Source organism: Canis lupus, chromosome 7 (genome assembly GCF_003254725.2).
Source record: "Canis lupus dingo isolate Sandy chromosome 7, ASM325472v2, whole genome shotgun sequence".
NCBI classification, from domain to species: domain Eukaryota; kingdom Metazoa; phylum Chordata; class Mammalia; order Carnivora; family Canidae; genus Canis; species Canis lupus.
Genome location: NC_064249.1, coordinates 63,966,430 through 63,990,391, shown reverse-complemented (window position 1 = coordinate 63,990,391; position 23,962 = coordinate 63,966,430). Strand labels below are relative to the sequence as shown.

Here is a 23,962-nt window from a genome sequence, read left to right as displayed (position 1 = left end):
ACATTGTACTTGGCTTTGTGAAAACTAGCAAGGGGACTAAGTTGTAGCTCCTCGTTGCCTGGGGTATTTTAACTGGGTGAGCTCTGGGTTACACGTTCTCCAACCACAGCCCAGGGGTTCACAAATTCTGGTTTTACAAATTAGCCCTCCTTTGAGATTCTGATTCAGTAGGTACCAGGTACAGCTTAGGAGGGCATTTTTAACAAGCTCCTAAAAATGATTTGAATGCAGGTGGTCTAAATTAGAGAAATGCTGCCCTAGGTTATCATCTTTTGCTAAGTATTTTACAAATCTAAGAGAAGAGTCCAACACAAAGAATTCTATAGCAAGGCTATGCTCATACAATGTATTATCATGGGGGCTACTGAGGAAATGCTTCTCACCCACTGGCTTTCTAAAGTAGGAGATTCTGGAGCTGAGTGTTTTTGTTTTAAAGATTTTATTTATTTGAGAGAGAGCAAAAGCAGGGGGAAGGGCAGAAGCAGGCTCCCCACAGAGCAGGGAACCTGCTGACTCAGCCCTAGGCTGGGATCATGACCTGAACCAAAGGCAGAAGTTTAATCAAGTGAGCTACCCAGGTGCCCCTCCTGAGCTGAGTTTTAAAGAAGGATGTAGTCTGGTGAAAATGGACCAAATAAGATTTGAATTTTGCAGAGGTCACACCAAAAACCTTAAACTTCTGTAAAGTAAGGATGGGGAGCAGGGGAACAATGGAGAACAAAGTAGATTTGCATTTTGCCTTTAGATCCCTAGTGGACTGAAAGGGAAGAAGGTAAAACTATATGAGGTCATTGGGAGTTTTTGAAATTAAAGCAGCAAATGGTGGTTTGAAAGTTTTGGGTTAAATGTTTTCACTAACAGTTTGCATTTCAGAGGAAGTTGGACAAAACAGTTATTGAAGAAATGTGGAGTGAGGGCTTGACCTGAGTTGCAGATGTTCTGCACAACACCTAACACCTGTGTGTCCAAGATGGCCTGTCAAGGTTCTGCTCTACAAGCATAAATGTCTTTAATTCCCAAAGACACTATAAATGGGGTTTATACTTGGGGTTTTTAGTAGGTCAGTTTCTTTGAGTGTTAAATGTATAATGAACCAAACTTATCAGAAATCATGACTGCTTCATTTCACTTATATCTACCAAAGTAGGGCTGGGGGTAGTGATGAAGAAAAAAAAAAAAAAATCTGCAGACCTAGCATCACGTTCAAAGTAAAAAAATTAGCATTTCTCCTTTTAAAATCTAATCCTCATGAGAAGAGGGAGCCTGTCTGCCACATAAGGGACACTCAGTCATTAGTGTATGGATGAATGAATATCCGTACAAAGTGTTCTGTGCAGCATAGATGTAGACCAGGGCCTCAACATTGCGTCTTAACTTTTTTTTTTTAAGATTTTATTTATTCATGAGAGTGAGAGCGTCTTAACTTTGAAGAGCTCTGCAAGCCTGTTTCCTGAGGGCTTTTTTAAAAAAGTGTTTTTCTCAGATAGGTGCCCTGAAGATGTAATTTGATGGTTGAGTTCCAGTGGTTCTTGCTTCTTAAATATTTGAAAATGGATTTCAGGGAAGCCTGTTTGGAATGCGGTCGTCATGGGATTACGGTGCTGGGGGAACGCCCAGCCCAGCCCAGCCCAGCCCGGGGAGCTGAACTGGGCAAGCGCGCAGAGCCCGCCTGAAAGGCCACCTGCTGCGGCCGCGGCGGCTTCGGGGGACGCTGTGCCCGAGGTCTTGCAAGACCCGGGTTACCAACGGGCCCTGGAAGCTGCGGGGCTCGTGCCAAATTCTCTTTCCGCAGGGGATCTTCCCAAAGAAAAGTACCATGTTGCATGAAATGCTTCGTCCTCCTTACACTCGCGTGTGTTGTGTATCCCGTGACAAGTCGTTCTTCGAAAAGATGACTGAAGAGAGTAACCCCGTTGGGGTGGGGACCCGGGTGGCGAGGTGAGGCGCTGCCGACAAGGACTGCCAAGAATCTCCATCTTTCCTTCTACCGTAGCTCTTATTTTTACGCTGAGCGAGCAAAAGCGAGGTCTCGCTCGTCTGGGCCGACTGCGGGCCGTTTGCAGACGCCGGGGTCCCCTTCGCCCGTTTCTATTCTCCCAGAAAAGGCGGGGCGCGCCGGCCCGGCCCACGGAGTTCCCCGCCTTTGTCCAGCCCGGCTCCCCATTGGCTGGGGGCGCCGAGGCCCCGCCCCCCCGCCGTGGCCGCCCGAGCCCTCCGCGGGAGGGAGGGGCTTTGTGACGCACGCCCTGACGTCCGCAGGGGTATAAAGGGCCGCTGGGAGCGCGGGCTCCTACAGGAGCCGCCGGCAAGGGGGCAACGAGGAAGCTCTTGGGAGCGTAGCCGGAAAGGAGAAGGTGGGGCGCGTCTGGCGAAGAGGCCCCGTACGGCCTGCGGCCCCTCGGGGCGCCTCGCGCGTCGGGCTCGGCGGACGGTTCCTCCAGTGCTGGGGAAGGCGGAGGGCCCCGGGGTGGGAGGCCGGTGGGGAGGGGCGGCGGCCGGCCGGCCCCTTCGCCTCTTGGGCTGGTGGACGCGGAGCCGGGGGCGAACGACGCAGACCCCAGCCGGCCGCGTAGGTCCTGAGGGAGCCAGTGGCTCGGAAGCCCCCCTCCCCCCCGCGCGCCCCGGGCCTGCAGCCCTGTGGTCCCGCTCGGGCGTTAGGCGCCCTGAGGGGAGCGGGTGAAACGAAGTTCGCGGCTCAGCGCGGGGGCCCGGGTCCTAAAGCTGGATTTTGACAGAGACTCTTTAAAGGAGGGACGTGGGAAGAATTAGGCTGTCGTGGGAAAGCAGCCGCCAGCGTGTTGTGGGAGTCGGCGTAGCCCTGCGGGGCGTCCCGGCGCGTCTCCGCCTGCTCAGGACCGTTCTCGGCACGCGGCCGAGGTGCGCCGGCCCCGCCCAGAGCCGGGCGGGGGCGGGGCGGGGCGGGGCGGGGGCGGGGCGCGGAGGGCGACAGCCAATAGGATCACGGGACGGCCGTTCTCCCCGCGGCTGGGAGCGTCGACCGCTAACTGCCTCCTCCGGGGAGTGTCGGTAGCTCCATGTTGGCCGCTCGTAAGCCGCTTCTCCAAGCAGACTTCCCTGCCCGCGCTGGAGGGCAGACTGTGCACTGGGAAAAACGATACACACAAATAGTTTACATTTACGGGTCATACATACATTACACTTCCTGCCTATGGCCCTTGACTTTTAGCATGTTGGCCTGCCAGACCTAGGCCAGGAGTTGTTTTTTTTTTTTTTTTTTTTTAAGATACTTAAGTTCAATACAAATTTTATACCAAGAAAATGTGAAAAAAAATTTTTTTTTAAAGATTTAATTCAGTAAAGGTCCTGTTGACTTCTACTCTAAAAGTAGGTTTTCTTTTTTAAATAAAGATTTTATTTGTTCGTGGGAGAGCGAGGCAGAGACCCAGGCAAGGGGAGAAGCAGGCTCCAAGCAGAGAGCCCAATGCGGGACTCAATCCCAGGTCTCCGGGATCACACCCCGGGGCCAAAGGCAGGCACTAAACCATCGAGCCTCCCAGGCGTCCCTAAAAGTAGGTCTTCGTTAAAGGATTCAATACTCTTAATGTGCTCAGAGGGTTTGCTTTGGCCAGTATTTATTTCTTCCTTGAGCTTGGGGAAGACGAAGGGTACTTTTAGGCATCCAGCATTTTGCTAACACCTGACTTTTTATTAGAGGTTGGCCCCTTGAATAATTGCTGTAACTCAGCTGCGCAGCTTAGCCCCGTGAAACTCCTTACTCTCTCTACTGTAGGGATGTTGTTGACATGATTCATTATATCGCACTATTCTCCCCTTGATGAAAATTCATTGGAGAAATTTCTCCTGGGTCTCAGTGTTCAGAATACCTGTGATTCTTCCAGGCAACTGATTTGTTCTTTTTTCCCTCAGGAAACCCGAATCATTTAGCCGGCTGTTTTCCTATCTTCTGATGGTTGCTCGGTAGCTCAGGAGTTGATTTGACAGCCCATCTCTATTGTAGGACTTATGGCTTGTCCTACACTAACCTGTATTTTTTCTACCATACTTTTTTCCTTACCGCTAAACTCATTTCCTTAAATAATTTTGTTCTTTACATGTATTTATAAACCTTAAACCATTTTCTGCAATGGAACAATACACACACACAGTTTGGGATGGCAACCTCTCCAACTCTTGAGCATTACAGGTTAGACTATGCAATACCTTTGGTACCACTTAAAATTCAGAAAGGCAGGAGTTTGGGGGGGAGGGGAAAACTAAGGTAGAGGTTAAAGGAGGATATGAGAAGAGAAAGATGGACATATGGCAGTGGATGGTGTGACCACAAGTAACTTATTCTGATTAATGTTAAAATTACATTTAGAGCTAAAAATGATATACTGAAAGATGAGCAGTGTGTCCAGGGATAGAGTTAGAAAAACAAGGAAAAAAGACATTTTCTTATAGAAACCCTATTATGCTATTCTGTTTGATGAAGGCACAGAGAAGCCGGTGCCCATGTAGTTTGGAAGGATGTTGTTTAGACACAGACACATGAGCTTGATTTATTTTTCTTGAACTTCTGTATGAAATATTTACTGAATTTTGCAGGAATAAGTTTTGTTTGGTTGGTTTTTCCATCTTTGTTTTTAATATTATCCTAGAATTCTTGGCAGGGCTTTTCCCATGGGTTTCTTTAATAGTACCATATTGCTCATCTGCACATAATAAGTTATTGGTAGAGTGTGTGTGTGTGTGTGTGTGTGTAAACTACTGTTAAGAATTAGCCCATTTTTGCTACAATAAATGCCTAGAGATTAGAACACAAGCTAATAATTTCAATAAGAGGTTTATTCTTAGAAACTATAGTTAATTAATAAACATTTTAATAAAAAACATACTATTTATAAGACCTTGTTTTTCTTCATTATAGTTGAGATTACAGACATCCTGCCAAAATGATTTCTTCAAAGCCCAGACTTGTCGTACCTTATGGCCTCAAGACTCTGCTCGAGGGAGTCAGCAGAGCCATTCTTAAAATTAATCCACCAAACATCACCCAGTTCGCAGCAGTTTATTTTAAAGAACTTATTGTATTTAGAGAAGGTTTGTTATTCCTTTAGATTATATATTTGTTGCTTTGAAAAGGAAGGCATTTTAAATTGGGCATTTTATGTATCTAATTTCCTGTATTTATTCCCTCAGGGAATACTTCTCTGGATATAAAAGATCTTGTTAAACAATTTCATCAGATTAAAGGTAAGTACCACAAGTGGTAACAATTCAGTGATACTAGTTATAAATTATTGCATCATTATTACCATACGTTCTAGTTATAAATTATTGCATCATTATTACCATAGGTCCAAGCTTAAGAATGATGCCCATACTTTGATCATACTGATGTGATTAGTTATTTGATCCGTTTTTTTTTTTTTTTAATCTGGAGACTGACAGTTTGGAGGATTTTAAATCTCTAAAAGACAAAAATAGGAAAAACTCATCTTCTGCAAACCATCTGGTCCAATGAGACCTCTAACAGTGTGTATAAACTATGCCTCACACCCTTTCCAGTATTCCTGTCTTTAGGAAAGTACACTGAACTTTGAAGAAAATTGGATATTGTTGTAATAAAGACTCAAACTATAATGAGATACACTATTCAGGAAACTTGCATAAATACTCGGAAGATTTTTTTTTATTAAGCAAAGACACATCCTTTTTCCTTTTTCCCTCCCTGTGATAGGTTAACTGCAGTCCAGTTGCAGGGCAAGAGATCAGTTAGGTGTTAGTGACCATCTTTTCTGTTCCAAGAGTTTCTAGGTAGTTAAGAGATACGTTTTTCCTGGAAAGTGGTCTTCTCCAATCCATCTCTGTCACCAAGGGCCGTCCATCTGCTCAGAAAAGTTGTGTTTTATGGGTATATGTGTAAATGCCTATGTGAACATGAGAACATGAAACTGCATTGGTAGAGGAGCAATGAAAAAAGACAGGGAGAAAGAGAAAGGCAAAGTTTATATGGTGACTGTTCAAGAAGATCACCAAAGCAAAGTGGGATAAATTGGTCATCCCAAGGACAGGCATACACATCTAGAAGAATGGTAAGAAGAAACTGGCAGAATTTTATGGAGAAAATGGAGACTTGTGACAGTGAGGGAAATAATGAAATAATTTTTGCTGCATTGGTTGGCCAATATTTTGGAATGACTGTAGGAAAATAAAAGGTAGGATCAGTGAGTTTGAGCCACTTTTTTTTTTTTTAAGATTTTATTTATTCTTGAGAGAGAGAGAGAGGCAGAGACAAGAGAAGCAGGCTCCATGCAGCGAGCCCGATGTGGGACTCGATCCCGGGACCTTGGGATCACGCCCTGAGCTAGGCAGAGGCAGGTCAGGTGTTCAACCACTGAGCCACCCAGGCGTACCAGTTTGAGCCACTTTTACACTCTGACAGTTTGGTGTGCCAATATATAACATAATCAAGCTAGGGAGAAGCCAGGAGTAGAATCTAGGAAAATGTAAGAATTGAGGATTTGGATCTATGGTGAAAGACCTACCCAAAACCAAACAAAACTAAAACTAGCAAGAGTCAGCATTTGAAGGAGCAGGAGAGTGAATCGCTGTAGTTCAGGAATGTTTTGCTCTCTAGTCTGGCTGCTTCCCTGCAGGGCCCTGATGGCATTCTCAGCTTACCCTGGGACACAGGTCTGGGATTTGCTTACCACTAGCAGGATATACAGACAGGTGCTCTTAGAACACTGACCACTCTCCTTTTCCCTATTAGGCTGGTTTCCCAAGAAGTCAGGGTTATTATGGGCTTTGTACTCATGCCCTCTATACCAGGAGCTATGTTTGAGAGGCCTGGGATTGAGTAGGCTTCCTGTGTTGGAGAATGGTGGTAAAGTTGGTGAATCTTTATGGTGGGAGGTAACTAACGGGTAGCTTTTGAGGCTAATTTGTTTACTGAGGAACCTACCCACCATTCAGCTTACAAGTGGACTAAATTAATGCAGATTAGTTTAATTAACAGACTGAACTAATGGAACAGATCTACTTTTGGCAGAGGTAAAGAGAGGGAGATAAATGTTTTTCTCTTCCAGTAACTACAAATACCAAGGCAATTTACATAACATGCAGTTAATCCTAAAAGTCAGTTCACAGTATGGCTGTAGACATAGATTGGTCTTTGGTAGTAGAGTAGAAGTGAACATTGCCTTGTTTTCTAATTTACAGGGGAAATGGGTAGGTAACATGAAGGTATGACTAGATGACCCGAAAATAGAGTTCATTGTTACTGTCTTATACCAGTTTGGCTCATTCGTCTTTCTTTTTATTGTCATACCAACTGGTTTCTTAATGACAGTGTTCATTAACTTAGGTCCTGTCATAGAGACTACTCAAGTCCATCTATATCCAGGAAAGCAGAAGTCTGGGCTGCAGAGGGACTATCGAGGGATATACAGCATAAAGTTTCCATTTGGTAGGGCATTTTCTCCCCTGAGTGACATCCTCCTACCTTCTGACTGGTTCAGTTCCTCAACTATTCCTGTGGGAGTGCTGAGTAAATTTGGCTGCATGGTTGTCCAGTTCTGTACAATAAAAAAGTGGGTAGAACAAGTGGCATCTTCTCTTTCCTCTAAATACACTTCCTTTAATTGGATCCCAGTGTTAAGTATGGATGGTGGCGTCTGTAATACCCTACGTGCTCTGTTGGTCCCAAGGAATGTGGCTGTCCTAGGCTTCCTGTAATTTGCAGTATGGGAACATGGACCTTTCTTTGAGGAATATGTCAACTGACCCTTATTCTGGTCTTTCAGTCTCTTCAGCATGAGGTAAGGTCAACCTTAACGCAGCAGCAGGTATTAGCTCTTGGTAATAATGTGAGGCAAAGGTTCACTCCCATTCCTGCTGCATTAATCCCCACTCATCTCCCAGTTATCAGATGTGAGCCTGAAAGACCTTTGTTTTATGTTCACATTATATTCCTGCACATATCATTTGTTTTAACACTTTATCCTGGATTTTTCTTGGAAGGAAGCCCATTTTTGGTGGGCTTCTTTATAGGACCAGTGGTATTTATCCATCTCCCCGTGCCTTTAAAAATTCATGTAAATTCATGATGGGAGAGGAAGGAGGAAAAGAACCAGACACGAGAGCAAACTTTCCTTACTTCTCTATTCCGTCACTGCTTCCCCCATTTTCCAGAGCCTGGGATCTTTAGGTTGGTTCCTGGCTCTGTCCAGGCCTCCACTGTGGCATCTGACCCATTGGCCTGCACGTGCCCATTTCCAAAGCAGCACGTGCTGGTGAAACTTCCTTGGATCCTCTTGTTTTTCTGCAATTTGATGAAACAGATCTTACCATATGAATCAGTGAAAGCACCCCCATTTTTCAGTCCTCTCAAGAGAGTTTCTTCGTAGAACAGAATCATTAATTGGGATTTTAGAAACTCGGGTGATATTTTAGGGTAAAAAAAAAAAATGATCTAAGTTCTGCCACTTACTATGTCACAGGTAGGAAAAGAAAGGAATGGAATTATCAAGTACAAGCATACCTTGGAGATAGTGGGGTTCAGGTCCAGACCACCACAATAAAGCAAATATTGCAATAAAATCAGTTAAGTGAATTCTTTTGGTTTCCCAGTGAATATAAAAGTTATGTTTATACTACACTGTGGTTTACTAAGTGTGCAATAGCATTATGTCAAAAACCAGTTTACATACCTTAATTTAAAAAAATACTTATTTCTAAAAATGCTAACTACCATCTGAGCTTCCAGAGACATGCTTTGATATTGGTGGCTGCTGACCAGTCAGGGTGGTGGCTGCATCTGTGGCAGTTTCTTGAAAGAAGACATCAGTGACGCTTGCTGCACCAAATGATACTTCCTTTCATGAATGATCTTGATACTTCCTTTCATGATTTCTCTGCAGCATGAATGCTGGGTGATAGCATTTTGCCGACAGAACTTTCAAAATTAGAGTCCATCTTTTCAGCCCCTGCTGCTGCTCGATCAACTAAGTTTATAGACTACTGTAAATCCTTTGTTGTCATTTCAACAATCTTCACAGCATCTTCACCAGGATTGTAGATTCCATCTTAAGAGAGGACTTTCCTTGCTCATCCATTAGAGGAACTCCCCATCTGTTCAGGTTTTATCATGAGCTTGCAGCAGTTCAGCCGCATCCTCAGGCTCCTCTCCTAATTCTAGTTCTTTTGCTGTTTCCACCACATCTGCAGGGACTTCCTCCACTGAAGTCTGGAACCCCTCCAAGTCATCTGTGAGGGCTGGAATCAACTTCTTCCAGATGCCTGTTAATGTTGATCACTTGACCTCTTCCCATGAATCTCAAATGTTTTTAGTGGAATCTGGAGTGGTGAATCCTTTCCAGAATTTCCACTGACTTTACCCAGATCCATTGGAGGAATCCTTATCTTTTACAACTCTAGCCTTACAAAATGTGTTTCTTAAATAATGAGACTTGAAATTACTTCTTGATCCATAGACTGTAGTATTGATGTATTAGCATATGATTGTACCTCTCGTTGTACATCTCCATCAGAGCTCTTGGGTGACCAGGTGCATTGTCAATGAGCAGTAGTATTTTGTGTTTTTTTTTTTTTTTTTTTGAGCAGTAGTATTTTGAAAGGAATCTTTTTTTCTGAGCAGCAGGTCTCAACAGTGGGTTTAAACTATTCAGTAAACCATGGTATAAACAGACATGATGTCATCCAGGTTTTGTTGTTCCATTTGTAGAGCACAGGCTAAGTAGATTTAACATAATTTTCAAGAGCCCTAGGATTTTCAGAATCCGAGCATTGGCTTTAACCTACAGTCACCAGCTGCATTAGCCCCTAACAAGAGAGCCAGCCTGTCCTCTGGAGCTTTGAAGCCAGGCATTGACATCTCCTCTGTAGCTGTGAAAGTCCTAGATGATATCATCTAATATAAGAATGTTTTGTCTGCATTGAAAATCTGTTTAGTGTAGTCACCTTTATTAATCTCAGATCTTCTGGGTCACTTGCTGCAGCTTCTCCATCAGCACTTGCTGCTCTGCCTTGTACTTTGATGTCATGGAGACAGCTTCTCTCCTTAAACCTCATGACCCACCCTCTGCTTACAGCTTCAGACCTTTCTCCTGCAGCTTCCTCACCTCTCTCAGCTTTCATGGAATTGAAGAGTCACGGCCTTGCTCTGGGTTAGGCTTTGGCTGAAGGGAATATTATGGCTGGTTTGATCTTCTATCCAGACCACTCAAACCTTATCCATGTCAGCAACAAGGCTATTTTGCTTAGCATTTGTGTGTTCACTGGGTTAGTACTTTCAATTTCCTTCAAGAACTTTTTCTTTGTGTCCACAACTTGTCTAACTGGTTGGCATATGATGCCTAGCTTCTGGCCTAAGTTTTCACATACCTTCCTTATTAAGCTTAATCATTTCAAGCTTTTGATTTAAAAGAGAGAGATATGCGGCTCTTCCTTTCACTTGAACACTTCTAAAGGCCATTGTAGGGTTCTTGTTTGGCCTAATTTCAATATTGTCGTAGCCCAGGGAATAGGGCTACACACTACACACTAGGACTAAATAAAAATTGGCAGCTAGGCCTCAGATGCTAAAGAGGACCAAATTAGGAAGGGGATCTCCCAGGAAATAACAGGCCACATTTTTTACAAAGTGGAAATACTTCAATAAATACAGCAAAGTCAGGGCCTAACACCCAGGGCCCAGTAATAGGAGTGATGCCTCTACTAGAAGACACAGGGGAGGGAGAGAGCTAGGGGAACAGCCAGTCGGTCTTGCTTGACATAGAGCTGCCACAAACCTTCAGTTTGTAAAACGGTAGTATTTGCAAATTGAAATTAAGTACAACAAAATGAGACATATGTATACCTGTTTTGTCCTAGGTACTCCCAATGTATTTTGTCAACTAAAGTGACTTTATAAGTAGGTGACATCATTACAGTTTTACTTAAGAGAAATCTGATGCTTGGGCATGATCAAATAAATTTTGCCATTTGGAAACAAGCATTTTAATGCAAATAAAGTAATGCATTCTGACAAGTCTGTCATAGCACCTAAATTTTTTATCCCTCTCTAAGACCCTGCCGTGTGAACAAAGCTTTCTGCAATTTGCAGCTACTCTACCTTTGCAATCCTGTCTCTCATTGTATACCAGACTGATAACTTGTCATCATCTGGTTTTTGGTTTATGCTACTTCCCTCTCCAGGAGCTCCTATGCACCTTTCAAATTCTACCTATCTATAAAGTCCAGTTCATTATTTCATTCAACAAATCTTTAAATTCATACCCATTGCCAGATGCTGTGCTAGGTCAAAGTCAGTGGAGGAAGAGCGATTTCACTGTCAGCTATGATGGAGGGGCTGAAATCACACTTAGCCTCCTTTCATCAACCATCATAAAAGCTAGAGCAATTATATAAAACAAAGTCCAGTGCCTGGGCCCTTGGGAGAAGGAATTCACAGAAAGTGAGCCCCTCTCTTCACCCTAGCAGCATTTTTCAAATTCTTACACAGGGAAAGGGAGGCCAAGCAGAGTAGAAGTGTGTCTGGGAAGAAAAAAATGGAGAAGTAGAGTTCAGGGCTACTAATCTGGCTGGGATTTGGGCACCAAAGTATCAGTGAGGGGAGTGTTGGCAGAGAAGGATCTCCCCAAAGTCTGCAAAGCCGTTTCCTTTGGGTTGCTGGCCAACTCCTGCGCTGCTAGTGTATGGAGGAGGCTTAGTGGAGAAGCCGAGTGGGGATTTCAGAAGTGGGGTGCTGTCGGGGGCAGGGGGTTTAGGCCCAGCGGACATGAAGAGGCTTGTGAAGTCCTGGTGCTGCAGTGAGACCCCAGGAAAGTCACAGCCAAGGAATAAAGACAGTGTGCGAGGAGTAAGGACAGAGCTGAAACACCTACTTTCTGCTTTTCTGCCAATTTCATTATATTGGGGAAATGCTTCCCAAGAGAAAATCCTCAGGAGAGCAAGCAGCTGTGAGAGCGTGTGCCGAGGAAGGCCTGAGGTGGTCAGACAGGCGTGGTGCTGAGTGGACCAAGCAGGTGCTGAGTGGAGACAAGGATTTCAGAGCAGTTTCTCCACCCTCGGAGTCCTTCTAGGTCATCAGCGGTCTTGACCTCCCAGGCCATGGGAAGGTCCTCATGCCTGAGGATTTGCTGAGTCCACTTAGAGATCCGGAATTCTCTTCCTGCCCCTCTTGTCTGGGTCAGTATGACGTTGGCTGCTGCGTGATCACACCTCACCAGCAAGTGCTACCAGTTTTAGGTTAGACTATACGATGTTTCCTAATGTCAAAATATCCTCTAGGCCCCCAAGTTTTCCCATTCATTGTTAAATTTTATATACCAGTTTTCTTGAGGACTGCTTTTATTAACATGACAGCATGTGTTTAATTAATAAGCTGTTCTATTAGATGAAGATTAGATCACTTATTGCTCAGTTTTGAAGTCTTCCCACCCGCAAACCCTTGGGTTTGTGGAGAAGTTTAGATGAGAAGCTTTTCACATGGAGGTTTTCAGCTTCCTTAGTTCTGGGCGGAGTTAATATGGTCTTTCCCCTGACGCCGCCGACCAGCCAAAGGGTATCTGATTACTCGTTTTGTCACTGAGTCACTGATTTCTGAGGAAATGAACTGGGGTGTCTTCCAAGTGGATAAAGACAGGGAAGTTTCATTACCCACACAATCAGGTATTGGGAAATTAAGCAAAACTCTCTTGTATGCATATTGACATCTGAATGTGCAGCCTATTACTGCTCTAAAATGTGGTGGTGGTGGTGGTGGTGGTAGTGGTGGTGGTGGGAGGGATTTATGCTTATTAACCCATCTGGCTCTTTTAGTAGAGAAGTGGTCAGAAGGAACGACACAAGAGAAGAAACCAGAATGTATGGAAGAACAGGTAGAAACATCTGTAGTTTCCCAAGAACCTACACGGATGGAGAAATCTACGGACACAGAGGAGGACAATATAGCTGGACCACTGTTAATGAACAAAACCACTCAGTTCCCATCAGTTCACGCAGAGGTGCTCCTGGAGCCCGAGGAGACCCCCGAAGCAGCCTGTGGTGGCAGCCCGAAACCATCTACCCCTAAGGCTGTGACCCCACCCTCCTCACCATCTCCAGCACCTGTCTCACAAGAGTTTGCTTATGTGCCAGCTGACCCAGCTCAGTTTGCTGCTCAGATGTTAGGTAATGTTTCATCTACTCATTCTGATCAGTCTGACGTTTTAATGGTGGATGTGGCAACAAGTATGCCTGTTTTTTCTGAGGAGGTGCTGAGTTCAGAGGCTGCCGAAGATGCCAAGGTGGCCATTCCCACTGTGTATTCCGCAGAGGTTGTAGCCCTGCAGGTTCTGAGCCAAACATCTGTCCATGTAGATTTGGGTCCTAAACCTAAAGACGATGAAGCTGAACCAACAACGGCTTCCTCCTTCCCCTTGCAGGATGAACAAGACCCTCCTGCTTACGATCAAGCTCCCGAAGTCCCTTTGCAGGCTGATATTGAGGTCATATCATTTGTTCATGTTTCATCCATCTATAACAATGAGCCTGTGACTGAAGGAGTTACTTATGTCGAGCAAATACCAGAACACATAGTTATCCCTTTTACCGATCACGTTGCTTCCCTTAAAGAAAATGAGCCACCAGATAGTCCCATACCTGTAGCACGCGACACAGGCATGTCTGAAAAAACCGTAGGTTCTGTAAGTCTTGCACAGTTGGAGGTGGAATCACACTATTCCTCAGTACATATGGAGGCAGAAGCATCAGTTCTGTTCTCTGACACCTCTTTGAAAGGTCAGCCTGCACAATTCCCGGATGCAGGGGGCTCCACCAAAGCAGTCGGCTCTGAAAAACCACTGCATCTTGAAGTGGAGTTCACTGCCCTAGTTCCTGGCAACTCGGGGCAGGAGGAGTCCCAGGGAAGCTCTGCAGCCCAGGAGATGGAGGGCAAACTCGTGCTCTCTGGGGAAGCTGCTACAGCAGTGCTCTCGGCTGCATCTGTAAGGGCAGCTGGTGGTAGCCCCACTCCTGTTCCAGAAGGTCTTACTGAACCTGAGCTCGAACCAGAACTGGAAGCAGCACTTGAACAAGGTTTGATGAAGCCAGGTAAGAAAATCCAATGTTTACAAAGTAACAAATTCCATTTTCAGGTGACCTCTATATTTCAGGTAACCACTGAGGTTCAAGGCTCTCTACAAGTTGGTCAAAAGGCTTTATTCACAATAGTTTTTAAAACGGCAAACCTATTTAAAGGCTTTGTTGTAGTTGAGATTTTACTCTTAGGAGAGGAGTGATCTTAAAGCGACAGCACCAAAGCCTGGCTTCAAAGCTGGGTCACCTATCACTTTCGGACATACCACCTGGAGTGAAAAACCTTGAGCGCCTGCTGTCAGGCACAAAATCTGTGATCCGAATATTCTGCTGTGAACGCCAGTTGGGGGGTGTTGGTTTGAAATCAGTCGCTTGTGAGTGTAAAATCCAACCACACAACGCCATCCGCAGAGACATGGTGGTGTGTCGCCCCTGCTTTCGCATTGCAGCTGGAGAGCTCTGCAACTGGGTGTGGGGAGCTGGTCAGGGCCCTGGCTCCTGGCCTGGGGAGAGCTCCTGTGGCCGCGGGGGCAGCTTCATAGCTGGGTGGATTGGACAGGTTGGCTGCACTTCTGTCACATGGATAAGCATCGGCGTGGCAGCAGCAGGAAAGCCAGCCAGGTGCCAGAGTGGCTGAGGGGACTGGTCTCCGCTGCTGGCCGGGCTGCTGGTATTGCCGGGGCTTGCCCATGACACAGACCTGGCCTGATCTCTCCCTCCATCTAATTAAGGAGTCTGATCTGCCCCCCCCCCTTGAGGGATAGATGGAGCCAACCTCCCCCATTCGTTTTGCAGAAACACTCTCAACTTGGACTCTTCCCAGAGCCAGAATGGTCAAGTGTTACCAGAGCAGGTGTTTTGGGATCAAATTCTGTCTGGCAGTGTGATGGGGTTTTGCACAACTGAAAAGGCCTAGGGCAGCGTTGGGAGCTAGTGTGCGGGACGGGCACGACACTTGTGGCGAAGTGGCACTGGCATCCCAAGTTCTGGCTCCTCAGCGCCTCGCCTTTTTTTCTAAAGCACTACATGGAGATTTCAAACAGATGGTTTGGCTTGTTCTGTTTTGTAACTGGCTTGTGGAAGGCTCAATTGATGGTATCTGAAGCTACTGAAAACTTCCCATTAATCATGTGCATAGTGTTCGGCTCTTTTCTGGGGAAGAAAAGCTGTACCAGGGATGCTTGGCCCAGCGTTCAAAAGGTGAACTCAGCTCAATTTGAGCCAAGTGCAGCTTCTCCTCCATCCCATCTTCTGGGACTCGGTGCTCCAAGACAGCCTTCATTAGGCAGGTCAGACTTGCCATCATAGCTTCCTTGGTGTTATGTAGAAGGATGGCACTACCTAGGCCTCTTTTTTCTTAACCCCTTGGGGACCAACCAGCCTTGTACTGCCACCCAGGACCTATGATTTCAAGTTTTGCCTAAAGGGGATCTTCTCTGGGGTTCTGAGTCCTGGAGTATGCGATGTTCTGTGTGTGGTGACAAATTAACATGAGATTATGGGCCTGTGAAGGGCCAGAGATAACGGACGGATGTGACCAAAAGAGGATGCCCTGTGCAGACTTCTCTAGTAAAGGAAAAGTCACCATGCAGATGCATTAACACTTTTTCAGTGGCTTCACACACACTTCAATTGGTTCTTTTGGTAAAGCCCCAACTGCGGATCCTCCACGTCCTGCATGTGGGCGCCCCTGGGACCGGCAGCTTCGGATGACACTGCTGCTTCAGCCACAACTCCAGTGCCCCTGCCACCTGCTAGCACGACACTGTTCTCGCTTTCCAGCAGTAGACAGCCTCGCTTCTTTCACATTACCAAACAGGATTTAGCCTCTCTCTAGCATGCTTTATGGCACATGTTACTACCACAGCCATTTGTTTATATGTAAAGAAAACTTACAAAGACATTTCTGTGCATAGTGCCTGATACAGAGACCGACCTTTAATGCCTGCAAATTTTGTTTTGTTTTTTTATAGCCATAGCAGCAAGCGAAGCAGGACAACCACCACCATACTCTAACATGTGGACCCTTTATTGTCTAACTGATATGAATCAACAGAGTCGCCCATCACCGCCACCTGCACCTGGGCCTTTCCCCCAAGCAACCCTCTATTTATCTAATCCTAAGGATCCACAGTTTCTGCAGCAGCCACCGAAAGTTACTTCTCCAACTTACGTGATGATGGATGACAGCAAGAAGACCAGTGCCCCACCTTTTATTTTAGTAGGCTCGAATGTTCAGGAAGCCCAGGATTGGAAACCTCTTCCTGGACATGCTGTTGTTTCTCAGTCAGATGCCTTGAAGAGATACGCTGCAATACAAGTACCCATTGCTGTTCCTGCAGATCAGAAATTCCAGAAACATAGCCCAAACCCCCAGAATGGTAGTCCTCCTACAAGTGGACAAGATGTCCCCAGTTTTCTTTCTGTTGCATTCCCAGTAGATGTAGCCAAAAAAGGTTCAGGATCTGGTGACAAACGTACTCCCTTTGGAAGTTACGGTATTGCTGGAGAAATAACCGTGACTACTGCCCATGTTCGCAGAGCAGAAACTTAAAACTGGTAGGTAAATTTTCCTACCGTAACATGTGGGCCTTAACACACTAGTAGTTTGATTTGTTGACCGGGAGCTAGAGGTATTTACAGAAATTGAACTGAGATGTGCAAGGAGATAGGGTATACTCAAATTTGATGTGGTTATCCTCTCCAAGTTCATTACCCCCAATTACCAAGAAATGCACAGCAGGTGTACTGCACCAGGACGACTCACACCAAGGACTTGGTGCCTGAGACATGAATCCATCCACTCAATCACCTTTGAATACCTGGTTCTTCACCTAGCCCCCCGGGAAGGTGCTAAAAAGGGATGGTTTTATAAGAAAGACAGACCTTCCATAGGAACTTTATAAGTTGACTGGCATGTTAAGGGGTGGCTAGGAGCAGAAGCCAGATGCAAGTACTGGGGCCAAGTGGAGAGAAAGGTGAGAGGTTAAAGATGTGGGGGAGTTCCCCCCCCCAATCACGTAGCATCTGTTTCCTCTTGAGAGGGAAGAGTTACTATAGGATGGGCAGGTTGGAAACACCCTAAGGAACAAAAACAACTGGGATTAACTGGATCAGGCCATTTTCTCTCACAAATTACCCACCTACTACTTCAGGCCCTATCCCGTGTGTGGGCAGTGAGGAAAACAAGATGCTGACACAGGCTCTCCTTTATAGGGCGTTCAGGCCCAGAGGTCAACTGACCCCTGAGTCCCAGGAAGGACCCAGCCCCACAGGGAGCCCACAGAGTAGGACTACTGAGCCACAGCAGGGAGGCCAAGATGAGATGGGTGGGGAGGAGCTGGGAACAGCACCTAGGAGGACGTGTGGGTGCAGCAAAGAGGGGACCGTATGTAGCCTCAGGAGATACAGCGGGGGTGGAAAGCACAGCCGGAAGCCAGAAGAAGGACTGCCCTGGAAGGCAGGAGGAGGTCACCAGAGGAAGCAGGAAAAGGAGTTAAGCAGGTATAATGCAAATGTCAAACCCACACACCAATGAGTTTGGTTACTTCAGACGATTTGTGCAAATTTCAAGCTGAACATCTAATGGCCAAAGCTAGATTTCCTCCACGGGCAGGCTCAAGCACCACAGTGACGGTAGCTGAGGAGGTAACTCAGTTCTCCAGTGTCGGGTCTGTGCCCCTCCTACTTGCCAGGAGGTGGAATTGTCAAAATGGTTGTTTCCAGCGTGAAATGCTGGGGTATTTCATGCAAAGGTGCAGCTAAATTGATGAGCATTTAGTAATGGGAGGGTAGACCTCGCATTTCTGATCTGCCCCTCGTTTTACACGTTCAGTTTCGTGATTAAACAATTCACTATTTACATTCCTAACAGATGCTGAAACCACCACCGTCTGAGCCAACGTTCAAGGTGGAGTCTGCCACCCGAACGTACTTTGTCAATAAACTTCATGCAAGCATAAAACCTTGTGCTCTTATTTTCTAACTTAGGAAATCTAACCGATTACACAGGCGGCCTTCAATCTTTTCAGACTCATGTAGCCTTTTCCGACTCTGCAGGTGCTGCAGGAGAAAAACTCCCACTTTCTAGCAGTTGACTCGGCTTCCAGGCGGGTATTTCTGCCTGGCGACTCTGGGTTTGCACTCCCCCAGGCAGACGCCGGAGCACCCCGAGAATGCCGCACTGACCCAGGAACACTCGCCAAGTGCCAGCTGCTCGGGGGGCTCTGTGGCCCTGCAGATGGCAGCAGCACAAGGACTTCTTTGCAAGGATACTCGGTAACTGAGGATCATAGTGACTGCCAACATTAGATTTGGAAGTTTAAGAAATCACACTTTTGAGGAACATTCTAAAGCCTTTATTTAGCATCAGGTAGATTATTTCATTATAACACTTGTTAACTTCAAGACAGCAATTAAAATAATTTACTGGCAGCTACCTAGAGCCCCCTAGAGCAAGATCTCAGTCTGGGGTTGGGTGGGTAAATATCGTTAAGACTAATGTACCCCAATTAAAGGGGCAAAGCTACTGTACAGTAGTCTCCATACATATTTTAAGTACACAGGTGCCTTGCAAACTTGAAATGCACAAGACCTCCTTTTATATAGTTTGGTACTTATAATACATGAGTGCAACTTAATGTCTCCAGTGGCATTTGCCACAAAGTTGAAGCATTTAAAAAGGTTTGTCATTATGTAATGATGGTGACTAGAATCTATTTCTAGGGTCTTTATGTGAATTGCTAGATTTTATACCAACGTTCAAACACCTTTTAATTCTAAGGACCTTGATTACAGAAAATTGTAAAAGTAAATTTAGAGCACTAAAAGAAATACCTTTTTCCAGTTTAATTCTTTAGAATTTTGAAATCAGGAACACCTGACTATTCAGGTAATTTTTCTTTTTGGAGGTGGGAAAGGGTAATGGAGTAATGGAGGGGGTTAGTGTGAAGAAAAGCCATCTTTTTAACGCAGTCTTTACAAAATGACATAACCTTCTCTGCATTTGAGCACATAAACATTGTATAGAAGAGTTCTAAACATTTTCAAAGTTACATCTAAAACATTCAAGCATGACGGCATAAAAATATTCAAAATAACTTGATTTGGGATTACTATAGAATTCCATAAAGCTAAAGTTAACAGTTGGGTATAAACCTTCAGTAAATATGGCAACAGCAACCATAGAAAGCATATTCTCTACACAGTTTCTCTCACCTTTATAAAATAGAATTCCAAATCAGTAAGTCTCTTTGGATAGTGAAATTACCCATTTTTTTCCCTGACTTTCATCACCAGTATATCACCTTATGCCCTACTTTCGTTGGGTGAAATGCAAGTTATCTCATGAGCAGGTTTTTTCTTTTCTAAAAGATGAGTAGAAACCAAGAAAAAACTTTAAAAACATAGGTTTAAGACTTATTTTTTAAGACTTATTTGTAGATTAGCCAAACACCCTGACCCATCTGCAGTTTAATAAATGTCAGGCAGATTGAAATAGTTTCTGTCCCAGTAGCTGCCCGAGTAGAGCCAGTCCTGTGCTCCATTGTAGGGGTTGGGGCCTTGGTGGAACCACCTGTTGAGAGAGAAAGAACAAGACCGATGAGGGAACTGAAGGCACAGGGTTCCTGTGACTTCATCAGCCACCACAGCAATTGTTTCACTCTTGAGACCGGGATTTCCAAAGAGACTTGCAAAGAAGTCCTACGGTTTCTAGAGAGCACCTATGCAGAATATCCCGGAAGATGTAATGACACCACACAAAAGGCTTATGGATTTTTCCACAGCATTTGGTAATTGTACTCAATAGAAGTAGGATCTTCTGCGGGGGGGGGGGGGGGTTGGGGGGGGGGGGCTGGACGGATAAATCGTCTTCCAGCCCCATTCCTTATTTTCCAGCAGAAGGGATTTTTTGTTTTGTTTTTGGCAAGGAATTAGGATAAGGAAGCAAACTTTTACAATATACCTAATGCCCCTTAAACTCAAAGCAGGAGTGGAATGTCAGAGAAGTTACATAATTTGCTCAAGCTAGTAAATAACAGCAAACTTAAACTTGACTTTAAAGCCCACGATTAAAGCCCATGATTTTTCAAATATACTATGCTCCACCTAATCCACTGAAATTACTCCTAATCTTCCTGGGTCTCTGTCTTCCCCATGCTAATACGGCTTCTTAGGCTGTACTAGCTGTTAACATCCGGGTCCGTCTTTAATCCTGCAGAGAGCTGCCCTCTTCACTGCCTTGTCCTTTAAAAATCCACCCAGTTCCCACAGTCGCAGATTCCTTCAGATAATGGCTCGCAATTAAAAGTGCATCATATTTTCAAAGTAACATTTGTGAAAGTTTCACAGGTCTTTGCCATTCTTTCCAAATAAACTACTTATAACATTGTTTTTAACTTTTAAAATGAGGTTAGATATGTTGGGTTAAGTCCCAAATGCTATTATCCCTACAGCAGCACAAAACACCTGAGGAGAAAAAAAATGCTTCACATCAGGCAGATTCCTTGAAGGATTACACAGTAAATGCCCATTAGACCACATTTTCTAGAATATTAATATCTAAAGTCTCTATTTAGCTTCTGGGACTTTTTCCTAATTAGAAAAGTTAAGTCTACTTTAAATGACCAAGGTTAACCAGACTGGAAATATATTAAAAAACCATTATTTGATCGAAGTCAGAAAATTCTAATAATATGAAATACATAGTTACACTCCTTTTGGTCTCCAAAGTCCAATCAGTAAAAGCACTTTTGCAGTTAGGGTTGGCAAAGTCAAGCACTTCAGAAAAGCAGGCAAATCAAAATCGAGGTAATGAAAACTAACTCAGACCATGTTCCGTGGGCAAGCAAAGTTCTCTAGAAACCACGTCTGCACCTGCAGGCTCGCTCTTGCAGGCCGCATGCTCATGGACAGAGTCCAAACACGGTACCAGAGATGAGCACCTCTGAGTCAATGGTCTGATGCACAGGATTAGAGTTTCCTTCAACTGCCAGTTCGCAGGTCTGGAAACCTGCTGCTCTCATCACACCCCTCCCCACATAAAAAGTCTAGTTGATTTGTCTTTCTAAACTCAAACATTTGAGACAAGCATGGGTAAGAGGACAGAGGAGGGTTAAGATTTCTTTGCTACCTACCACCTTTTACTCAATATTTTTGGGTCTACGGAGTCTGTGGGTATCAGGAAAACAGCATTCTATCAAGTATGAATTCTGCACGCCGCTTGGACTGTCAGGGAGACAACGCCGCCAACATTTTCACCTCCTTGCCTCACCCACCTCCCTGCAATCCTGTCCCCCTCATCAGCCCGTCCACTCCTTCCCCGCATCTCACATCGTAGTGAGGATTCCTCTAGGGTTCCTCGAGGAAAGTAGATCAGGATTGCAAGCAGGCATTCTCATAAGCAGGAACCATAGTTTATAGCCTGAAAAATTCTGGAGCCTAGACTCTCTTCGAGTGAAACTGAGCAGGAATGCCAGCTTTGAGTGTGGAGGGACTGGGGAGAGATTTTACAAGTTTCTGGGTTTGATTTCTCTAGCAGAAATTGTTCCTCTACAAGCCACCCTGCCCCACCTCCAGCTGAACAATGCCGTTCAAACCCATCATCAGTCCTAAGAATCAAGTCAGTGAATGTGCACTCGTCTTCTGTCCACTGAAGAAGAGCTCAGAGCACATATTCTGTTGACAAAGGGTCAGGAGGATCATTTTAAAGACACATCCATTCACCCACAGCATCACCTACTGATGCTAAGAGAGAGCCGTGGAAGAAAGGCCTGAAGCTGTAGCTCGCAGCGCCTGATGTGATTTTCAGGCTACTGCAGAGCTGCCCAAAGCTCTCTGAATGCTAAGACTTGGACAGTAAAAATTCTTAGTGGACTTTGCACTTACATTGTACACCTGACAATGTGACCAGAAAAACCAAGGAGTTAATAATCAGAAGCAGAGTACAAAACTGGGGTTTTCTGCAAAAGAGACTAGAAATAATGATATAAATGAATCAGATCTTTTAAAAAGGATTGCAGAGGGAGAGAGAGAACTTTGCCTGAAGGACTGATGAAGGTGGAGGCTCCAGTTGTGTGTCCTTGAGCAAGTCCCTGAAACGAACTCCATCAACGTGTCTTCTAATGAAGGGTTTTCTAGACCACTTTCAAATGGTATTCCATGGAGTTGTAGGGAGCCAGGGTGCGTACAGGGTGGGAGAACGTGAGGCCTGGCCACAGTCCTGCCCCCTCCTCAGCCAACTACGGCAGGTCTGCCTGCAGAGTTCTGTATTTGCAGACTCTTCATGCATTCACTGGCAAAGAAGATTTTTTACACTAACCAAGTCCAAAAGCCACAGGATTAGATGAAATCTAAGGTCATTTCTAGTTCTAATCATTATCTTTTTCTAAGATGGAAAAGGGCTGCCAAATAACATCTGCTGAAATGCTTGCAAAATTACGCCCATATCGGCTCTACAATTTATTTAATGACTTTGAATTATGGGACACGGATTTCTATTATGTGATATAAATGCAGAAAATGTTTTTTCTATTCCTGTTAACAAGTGATTCTATTACTCAAGAAAGTCACTGTGAAACTCCTGACTCTGAAAACTTTCAAGACATATCAATTTTATGGCCCACTTTCTATTTCTGAATGGAATTTAAGATGTTACTTTATACAAATCCCATTTCTGTTACGTGTCAAATCCGTCCTGTTTGGAAGAGTAAAGGCACTGTCCAGATATCCTAGATACATGATGCACGTATTAGCAAACGGCCCTGTGGATTTACTCACATACACTATAAGCAATGGCTCTGAACCTACTTTCGAGCCCAAATCTGTCATTTTGGATTTTACTTTCCTTCTTATGGTAAGAAAAGGACAGGACTTTGCCAGTCATGGTAGGTAGACAGTTTCCTCAAACCACTTACCTGCAATAATGGTGTGGGAGTATTTTAACCCTACTCTCCAAACAGCCCCTTTTCCTTGGTCACACATGCAAGTCTCTCAGCTTGAATAGCTGGGGGCAACAGCTTTTCTTTCAGGCCTGGGGAAGCCTGAGCGCCCTGCCGCCCCGCCCAGCAGCACGCACGCACCTCGTCTTCCAGTCCTCCTCCGACTTGGATCTGTTTTTGCGGGCTGCTCTTTGTTTTTCCTCAAGTCGTTTTTTTTCTTCACTAGCTTGATCTAAGGTACAAACATCGATGGAAACCAGTTATTCTACAGGGAGAGACTGCCGGGCACAGTAATGTTAGAGACGCATCATCCACATGCTCTCTCCATTTTATCAGAAGATAAACATTAAAATTTAACACATACCCAAAGTAGTAAGAGGCAGAGCTGGTGCTCCAGACCCAGTCATTTCCTTCTACAGTCTAACCCTTAACAAGCTCTGCATTTACCGAAAGGACCTGCTTATTCTTAAGGTCAAAAAAATTATGTTAAAGAGTTTCAATGAAAAATTGAGTGGAAAAACTGAATAAATGTGAAACTTGTCTTAGTCCTTGGTGAGACCTCACAGAGCTGCTTGAGATTCATCAGAAATTCAAACATTTTTCCAAAATCCTGGCGCATGGTCTCACTGATCATTCAAAGAGAGCATTAAGTGCTCAGACAGGGACTCTTGACCTTGGGGTTCCCGTGCGTTGCACGGGTGCCCTGTGCACAGCAGGGCCTCTGGCAGCATCCTGGCCTCTGGCCACTAGAGGCCAGTAGCAGTGCTCCACGCATGACAAACGCTCAAGATGCTGTGCCACATGGACCCCTGGGGTAAAAACTGCTTCCTTTTTGAGAACTACGAAATTAGAAGAAACTTAACATCGGCTAAAAACTGTTATAACTAACCAAGGCCATGCTCTTCTTTGAGGCTTACAGAGTAGTGTTTAAGTTCTGGAACCTACACTGAAATAAT

At 44.9% G+C, this 23,962-nt stretch overlaps 2 protein-coding genes across 21 annotated transcripts in view; one reads left to right on the top strand and one right to left on the bottom strand.

Annotated features, from left to right (window-relative positions):
• The first annotated feature begins 2,216 nt into the window (after positions 1–2,216).
• On the top strand, positions 2,217–18,031 carry CABYR (calcium binding tyrosine phosphorylation regulated). 12 transcript variants are annotated; one of them, XM_049112822.1, is made up of 7 exons: positions 2,273–2,354; positions 3,370–3,530; positions 4,892–5,064; positions 5,164–5,217; positions 12,814–14,082; positions 16,041–16,626; positions 17,942–18,031. In XM_049112822.1, exons 3-6 carry the CDS (start codon positions 4,917–4,919, stop codon positions 16,619–16,621), a joined length of 2,052 nt encoding a protein of 683 aa, XP_048968779.1. In that variant the 5' UTR covers positions 2,273–2,354; positions 3,370–3,530; positions 4,892–4,916; the 3' UTR covers positions 16,622–16,626; positions 17,942–18,031. The 12 variants fall into 12 exon arrangements, with proteins under 12 accessions (XP_025285074.1, XP_025285080.1, XP_048968784.1 ...); XM_049112821.1 differs by having other exon boundaries at positions 2,280–2,354; positions 12,811–14,082; XM_025429289.3 differs by lacking the exon at positions 3,370–3,530 and having other exon boundaries at positions 2,217–2,354; positions 12,811–14,082.
• A 379-nt stretch (positions 18,032–18,410) lies between these two features.
• OSBPL1A (oxysterol binding protein like 1A) overlaps positions 18,411–23,962 on the bottom strand; it is a 228,127-nt gene continuing 222,575 nt past the window's right edge. For all 9 annotated transcript variants that reach the window (XM_025429282.3, XM_035718484.2, XM_025429284.3 and 6 more), the window contains 2 exons: positions 23,148–23,238; positions 18,411–19,642 (listed from right to left, as the gene is read on the bottom strand). In XM_025429282.3, the coding sequence (XP_025285067.1) occupies positions 19,540–19,642; positions 23,148–23,238 (194 nt within the window). In that variant the 3' untranslated portion in view covers positions 18,411–19,539. The remainder of the gene's footprint in view (positions 19,643–23,147; positions 23,239–23,962) is intronic.

Bases quoted from the DNA above. Each gene is read 5' to 3' on its own strand.
- CABYR (XM_025429289.3), top strand. From the start codon at position 4,917: ATGATTTCTTCAAAGCCCAGACTTGTCGTACCTTATGGCCTCAAGACT. The intron at 5,218-12,810 runs GTAAGTACCACA...TGGCTCTTTTAG, and splicing joins ACAATTTCATCAGATTAAAG to TAGAGAAGTGGTCAGAAGGA. The intron at 14,083-16,040 runs GTAAGAAAATCC...GTTTTTTTATAG, and splicing joins ACAAGGTTTGATGAAGCCAG to CCATAGCAGCAAGCGAAGCA.